We start from the raw sequence: 8,214 nt of genomic DNA on the forward strand, positions 1-8,214 counted from the left end.
TAAGTTGCTGTAGGTCTGTTTCCCATCCACCTATATTGACTTTTCAGCACTCCCACATCCCCCCATTGTTCTCCAGACATGGCTTTTGGATTACAGCTATTTTTTTAAGAAGTGTGTTACAAACTCTCAACACAGCTTCTGTTTTCAGTGATGGCTGTGCTACACTTTAAATTGCTCTTTGTCTATTTCTTATATAAGAATAGATTCGTGCTTTGAAATATATTGTCCTCTTGCTTTGATGTTTCACGTAATACAGTAAAAGCAAATAGCACAAAGGTGAACATTCGCAAAAGCCACAGCTCCACTTTCCCAGCAAGCGGCAAAATTGTGAATATACACATGAATTAGGAAACCTAATTCATGACTATGGGTAATTAGGGGTTTTTTAATGTCTCATACGCTGTTTTTGTTTGGTTGGGTTGTTTTTTGTTTTTTTTTTTGTAGTGAACATTCATGCATTTGCTCATCCATATCCATTTTCTCTCTTACACACACACACACATGCATACCCTTTCCTTACATGAATTGTTTCTTTCTTTTTGGGGGGTTTTGCTTGTTTTAGGTAATTCACTAGGTCCCTTTCAGTTTTGCCCAGCCTTGAAGGTAGGCTAGTTCATGCCACTCATTCTCACAATGGCAGTGATTGCATACAGTCAGAGTGCAATTGCTGCTTTTTCTCAGTTTAGTCCAAGTCAATAGATATACACCGGCACTCTTTAACTCGGGTGATTCTTTTTTTCTTTCTTGGGGGCTGAAGCTCGGGGCAATTGAGTGTAACAGTCATAGTGGTGAATTTCTTGGGCTTGCAGAAGGAACAAGACTGGAAGGAGCCTTCTTCTTTACGGACGTGCCTGGGGATGTAGAAGGAATTGCACTGGCCATAGCAGAACCTGTTGATGATGGTGCGGCTGTTGCAGCCTTCCTCGTGGATAGTTTGTTTGAGGGGCTGGGTTTTGCACCAGTCCCGCTTCAGGTACTTGCGCTCAGTGATGTGCAGAGCCTCCTGGCTGGACTCCAGCACCTCCTCAGCCGGCATAGAGGTGCCCTTTCCTCGCTCTCGATGCCTGGAGCCTGACTGCTGCTGTGTCTGCATCTGCTCCGAATCATTGGGCTGATCCTTGACAGGAGGAGGGATAGCACCCTGAGATCCACGATTCCGCTTTCTCCCTTCGGCCGCTGGCAGCAAGAATCCCATCAGAAGAAACAGGGCACCGATGGCATACAGTGTGCGGACCATCCTGTAGGAAGGAAGGTGAGGAAATAAAGCACAATTGTGGATTTCAGATACCAACAGAAGCCAGGTATCCACTAAATTTTCAGCTCCATAAAAAAAATGCGTGCACGCACACTTATAAAACGTAAGAATTCAAGCCTGTACCAGCTGGAAAGCTGTTCCCAAATTACCAAGTGATAAAAGCTTTCAAATAGAGTGATTGAAAGTAAGCCCAAAGAGAATTTTGTTTGTCTGTCCTCCATCTTTTTCCAGCTTTTTTCTCCAAGTGCATTACCCTAGTTCTCATTCCCTTCTTATAGCTCACCGACATACAGGAAGATTGCTCCTTACTTACAACAGTGGAAGAACAAATTTTATACGACACAAGGATTCATTTACATGATACAGCTATCTACAATACCAGAGGGCTAAAGTCTTTGTCTCAGCAGATGTAATCTAGATTTCTGTTCCCTAATCAGACTCAGAAACTTTATACAGCTCCTTGAATAATGTACATCCAGTATATAATGTATATGTTGTATACACCTGCAGCCTGTTTTACAGCTTCCCAACCTCTGCCACACTGCACCTCTAAAGGGGTCCAATGTATCTGAGTGCAATGATGCTTAAGCTGAGAGATGTGCAACAAGTCAGGCAACAAACATAAAAGAATATTTAGGTACAGGTTAAAAGAGATGTGTCTTATAATTTTAAACTACATCCTCTCACACATTGAACTGAATTCTTGATTGAAGTAGTACAGATGCAATCACAGATGCTGAGCATTTTTCAGATCCCTAAATTTTATTCATTTTACAAAGAATGGTGTTGTTGGAGGACAGAATTTTGTAAATGACATTAAATATCACAGAGTTTGTGCATACAAAAAAGACCACTTCAGGAAGTGCAGTTAAGTGGAGATGATCAGGTCCTTCAAAACCATATGGCTGCCCCAAACCTAATTATTGGGTAGGAATAACTTTCCTACTTATACTTTCCTCCCTTATTCCACCGTTTCTGTTGCTTCCCAAATCTGAGTTCTTTAGGCTGTTCCGTCAGCTTAAAACACCAACCAGCACAGAAGAAACTCATCACTGTCACACTTCCCCCTTCCAGAAGCACCATGGTCTCCAAGTTTTTCTGAAAGGAGCTATGTGGTAGCAAGATAGACAGGTGAGGGAATAAGCCTCTGAGGAACCCTCCCCATGGAAGCGTGGAGGAAGGCACCAGAAAGGAGCAACTAATTGCAAAAAACTCACTGTAAAACACTAAAATTGTGAAGAGGCACTGGCATGAAAAAGGAAAAGAACTGTGAAAAAAAAATGCTGAGGAAGTCATTGTTTTCTACCTGCTTGGAGCACTGGAGTTACATCCCTTGTTTGACTTGCTTTATCAGAATGGAAAAAAATAGCATTTGAATTGAAGAATCCTTCTTGTGTTACTGCCCGAGAAACATGTGAAACCATGGGCACTGTCCTGGACGGCTCCATCCGCTCTGCTGAGACCACACAACTAGGCAGGAAAGCAGCCAAATGCCAGCGCTGTGAGGGCCACCTAGAGACTCAGCAGAGGCTCAGGGTAAGCACTGTCTGCTGTAAAAAATAACTGCTAATTTCTCAGTTATTAGGTCTTCCCAGTCACACAGAGAAAATAAATGTTATGCTGTTCAAACAGCCTTTCTCATCAAATGGATTGGGAGAGGAGTTCCTGAAGTAGGAAAGTGTCATAGGGGATTCTACTACATTCAAGGAGTTGCTTGTGGATCTAATATTTTTAGTGTTTGTGAGCAGATTTTTAGAGCACCTAGAATTCCTGATGTATCGTAGATGTATACATTCATTTCAGTAATCTATGTACCATCATGTCCTGTGTTTGGCAGTCAAGAAAGAGGTGTAAGAATGATACAGTTGGTGACTCCAACAGACAATTTGGAAGGGCTGCTGTTAGTATCTAAATGAAATATGGTATGGAACACACAATTTTAATAACCTTAAGACTTTGACATAGACAAAAATAAGTTGGGAATTCCAATTAAGGAATAACGCAGCATAATTTCAAGTGTCAGCCTGGACTTCACATTTGCTGGTTTTCCCTCATCTCTATAACAACCTGAATATTATTTAAACATGTTTAGTTTTAATTTTTTCTTAAAAATAAGTTTTCAGAGAATTATTAACTATTACTTATTCCCTTAAGAGATCAGAATGATTTCTTCCAAAACTATTCTTATTTCTCTGGTGACTGTCTAGTCACCACTATTTTAATATGCACTTTATTTACTCAACAGGGTGCCAGTCTTAAAAGAAAAAAAAAGTTATCGCATGAAGTTGAAAATAAATTGCTAGGTTATAAGTAGTGCCAGAAAACTTCAGGTGTTTATTTTATTTAGTGTCCCACAACTTGGATGAGGTTCCACCAACATGCATATTCCTGGACTACTTGTATTTTTAAAACTGATTAGCTACACATTGTTTTCTTTCTTTTTTTTCCACCATAGATGACACAGCAAGGTCTAGTCCTACAAAAATGGGGTGTATTCTGCGACGGGAATCTGGGGAGAGTTTCATAGTAATATATACTACTGTAAGGTCTGTGGCCCAGATTCATGCAACTTCATGAAGCACAGGCTTATCCCTAAGGAAATGCAAGCATGTGTTTCAGTGTAATCCTAAACTGGGAGGAAGGTAATTTTTCACTGGGTTGGTTTCCAGCCTTAAAGGTGGAAGCTGCATTACATGCTCATAAAAGAAATTGTAACTCAAATGAAAATTAGCCACTCAGCAGAAACATTTGTTATGGTCACTTCTAAAACACACATCTAAAAGTAATCCAGAAATTTATGGATAAATACAGGTTAAATTCAGAAGAGGCTATGTGAACAGCAGCTAAGCAGGATCTTTTTTTTAATAACTGATTAAAAATTTGTTTTAAAATTAATATTTTAATTTTTAAAATGAAAAATACAAAGGAAAATGAGGTGGTATGCCTCAGGAAGGAAAGCAGCCGAAATGCAATATGGGCACCCTGCAGCACCTCTGGTGCCAGGGCAATCAATGCTTTTGCTTATGAGAGAAGATGACACCTTGGCTTACATTAGGAAGTGAAGTGGTTCATCTCTCTGTGAGTTAGCAGTTGTGAATGTTTCTTTAACAGGGTTTTTTATTACTGAAAGAAGCAAAACACAGAAAAGGACAGTAGAAGTAACTAAAATCAGCATTACCATACCAGAAGTTTTACTGAAGAGAAATGTCTCCTGAAGTAAATTATTTTTCTCCTCACTACAGTCATAATTCTGCAGAAGTTGTAGCTCTTCAGCTGTGAGAATCAGGCTGTAAAAGCTTATATTCCATGTTTCTGAAAAACTTTCATTACTTGATACCAACTGGCTGTTACACTGGCATAACCAGAAATCCTTTGGAGAATTCATTTGAGAATCCTTTCAACAAACAGATGACCATAACCAAAATGATCAATTCCCTCATTTTATTCAGATCTAAAGAGATATGACAGAATTAATATTTATTTTTTAAAAGTAACACAATACTCCAAAACTCTATTCTTTCCATATTCCACTGCTGAGTTCCACTTTTCATCATCTGTAAGCTCTTAGTCCTAAATCCAAAAGAAGTTTTATTGCTGACTTCAAACAGGAGCAGAATTGGGCCCTAACATTCATATCACTTCATATGTGGTTTATCTAGAGCCTGAGATCTCATCATCTAAAACAGATTAAGAAATGTGTGGATTAATACTAGCAACTATTGAGAGAGAAATGTAAATGCTTTCAGGTTTACTATTTCATACAATTAGGCTGTAATTTTTTTCATTTATACATTTTCTGCTATGAATTAAGGATCTCCACATGTCAGTTCACAGACAGAATTTCCCTATGAGTTCCTAGGCAGAGTCAGAAAGTTACTACTGACATTTTAGCTCAACACAACTTGTTTAAAAGATCTGGATGGAAACCTGGTTGAAATACCCAGCAAAATTGTCACAGATCTTAACAGGCCTCTAACTTCGTCTGTAAACCCTTTTTACTAGGAAAATATTATGAAGAGCCATGGACTCCTGTGCTTCACAAGAAACATGAAAAATAATCTGATTAAGAACTAAGAAAAACCAAAAAAACCCAACAATTATTTGGTGGACTTCAAATATAAGCAAAGAAAGACACAAAACACAATCCCTTTGACTACTGCGAAAATAGAAGTGGTTTATGTCCCGAAGGATCAGAATAATTTTATGCCTTGCATATTACATCTGAATTACAGAAACACTCTTATGTAATGTTTTCATAGTTCATAGATCTGTATTTTTAAATATTAAAAAAGCATAGTAATGGCAGTTCCCAGAAAACTGCATTTTTTTTTCTGAAATCAAGACAGCAAAACTAACATCTGTGTTTCATAGAATTTGGATATATTTACATTTCAGAAAATTTCTTCTTGAGAGTCATAGAGATGGGGGCTTTTGAGATATAAGGATTGTAGGCAGCAATTTTAAAACAAACAAACCAACCAACAAACCAACCCTTGAAACCTTGAGAATTCCCCGTTTAAGAAACTATTTTTCGGCAGGACATCCTATGGGACTCCCGGGAAGCTGAACATCATGGTGGCCATGGCTGGTACCAAACCCGGGTGTGCCTTGCCTGAAGACGCCCACGCAGCCTGACAGCTCCCAGCTGCCCAGCGCCAAACTCCCTGCAGACACATTTCCTCATGGAGCCCTAAAACAACCGGGAGAGCTTTGCCCTCTCTCTGCACTGCCGTGCGTGCTGAAAAGGAGAGTCTTCAGCAGAAGATACGCATTTCTGGGTAGCACTGCCGAGAGAAAAAAGCCAAATGCTGTAGCACAGCTTGGCACTGAACGCTGAAGACGAGCGCAGAGCTACGGCCATCGGTGCCTTTGTCACTTACACACAGCCCCAGCGCACGCTGGTTGGTTATTCCCGGTTTGCCGGGCTCAGAGAGGAGCGGGGCAGGAGCAGAGCGCTTCTGCAGCGCTCGGGTCGCGGGGCTGGGCTCAGAGGCAGCTGAGGCTGGGGGGCCACTGGCACTGCACCCAGAGGTCGCCACTCACAAAACGCCTGATAAACCCGGCGTCCTGTCAGCAGCCGGGAGAGCCAAAGGCGCGCTGGCGCCCCAGAGCCCCATCTGTGCAAAAGGAGGCTGTGTCTCAGCCCTGGTGACCTAAACGGGATTCGCTTGCCATTCTTTCACCACAAATGGGACACCAGGAGTGAGGCCGCAGCTGATGGCCGGGGAGAGACTCTGCGGTACAGCGGGCCGGGGGCCGCGCACCTTGCCAGTCCCGGACCTTGCCAGCCCCGAGCCGCACTGCCCAAGCCGAGGAGGTAACACGGGATAGCCTGGCTGCGCCGCGGGGATCGCCGGCTGCCGGCAGGACGGGGAGACCGCAGACTCGGTTTGGCTTGGCATGGCCGGGAGCGACTCGGCCGGGTTCCCCGAGGGCGGGGACGCTCCTGGCGGCGGCAGGCGACACCGACGGCTTTTCCCAGGGGCCACGGCCGCCGTCTAGGTTAACCGAACGGAGGACGAACTCGCTGAACGGACTGCCAAGCCCCCGGGGAATCGTATTGGAAAGCCCTGCGCCGAGCCGCCCCGCTGGCCCCGGGCCGGGAGGAGCGCGGCCGGGCCCAGGGCCTGTCAGCGCCGTGAGGGCAGCGCCGACCGACGGGCGCACGGAGCCGTCGGCTCGACAAAACTCCCGCGGCTCCGAGTCAGGTGGGAGGGCTGGGCGGAGAGGCGGCCGAGGTCGCTGGAGCCGCGTTCCGTCCGCTGCGCTCCCGCCCGCCCGGGGCTGCGCGGGGAAGGACGCGGGGCGCTGCCCACGGGCGCTGCCGGTGCGGAGCCTGCGCTCCGCGGCACCCGACCCCGCTGGCACACACCGAGTCTCCCGGACGGCACGCACCCCGCCCCGGGAGCTCTTGAGGTACCAGGAGCACGCTCCTCCGAGGAGCGGAGGTTTGCAAAGGCGGGCGAGGACAGAGCCGGGGTCTGAGCGGCCTCGTAGAGGGCAGCTCGGCGGAACGAGATGGGATGGGGCTGGCACCTGGGGATCTGCCCCCGCCCCGCTCCGTGCAGAGGCCGGGCCGGGATTTTTCCGTGTCTCGGGTGGGCGCCGAATCCAATTTGTCGGGAGTGATGCTGTAGGCGGAGATGAGAGGCAGAGCTAACGGGGCTTTTGCAGTCCCCGTGCTTGTGAGGGGAAAGAGATGTGACGGTGCCCTAATCCACAGCGCTGCGGCGGAAAGCTCGGTGCGCCTCGCTCCCGCGGACGGGAGGGACGGGCGTCACCCCCTGCAAAACCGAGACGCCCTGGAGTTTTGCTAGACACCGGTGAACAGCCCCTTCCCTTGCCCCTTTCTGAAGGTAGGATAGAGAGCTTAAAATTCTGCCTCCCAGAGACACTGGCCGAACTCGCGGCTGCCGGACCCGTTCGCGTCCCAGCTCACCTGCGCGGCGGCGGCTCCCGGCGGGGCTCGGCTCGGTGGCGGTGGCTCCTCGGCGCGGGCTGGGGCTCTGCGGGGCTCTGAGCGGCGGGTCACTCGGTGGAGCGGGTGGCGTGGGAGCCCGAAGCTGCCCGGGAGTCCATAGAGAGAGAGACTGTCGGGTCCTGCCTACAAATTGCAGCAGCGCCGAGCTGTCTCCCATTTAAATGTCTGCCAGCTGAGATCTGCTCTCCAAGCCCCTCCAGATCATTGGACAAGCGCCTCCAAAGCCCGTGTTATCCGCCCCTTTTAACACTTCCATAAACTTCCACCAGGGAAAGCTTTCAGTCATCCAGATAAACGCTCGACTACTTTCCTGTCTTCAGAGAATCGGTGCTAAAGGTCACCACCCCAAGGAATTGTTCCTGGAATGCACAGAAAATTCACATTTTCCAACCCCATTAAAGTATGACAGTTAAGGAGAATTAAATCCTACTCCCCTCCCACCGCCTCCGCCGCCCTTCCGCGCACGCTGGGCGCTTCC

The 8,214-nt window shown here is 46.5% G+C and overlaps 1 protein-coding gene across 1 annotated transcript; it reads right to left on the reverse strand.

Moving 5' to 3' along the window:
- Nucleotides 1–548: 548 nt before the first annotated feature.
- GREM1 (gremlin 1, DAN family BMP antagonist) lies at nt 549–7,857 on the reverse strand. The gene is made up of 2 exons (XM_030949655.1): nt 7,695–7,857; nt 549–1,238 (listed from the first exon to the last, which is right to left on the reverse strand). The coding sequence occupies exon 2, from the start codon at nt 1,235–1,237 to the stop codon at nt 683–685; it is 555 nt and encodes a 184-aa protein (XP_030805515.1). The 5' UTR covers nt 1,238; nt 7,695–7,857; the 3' UTR covers nt 549–682.
- Nucleotides 7,858–8,214: the final 357 nt, after the last annotated feature.

The sequence above is a fragment of the Camarhynchus parvulus genome, chromosome 5 (genome assembly GCF_901933205.1).
Source record: "Camarhynchus parvulus chromosome 5, STF_HiC, whole genome shotgun sequence".
Taxonomy (NCBI): domain Eukaryota; kingdom Metazoa; phylum Chordata; class Aves; order Passeriformes; family Thraupidae; genus Camarhynchus; species Camarhynchus parvulus.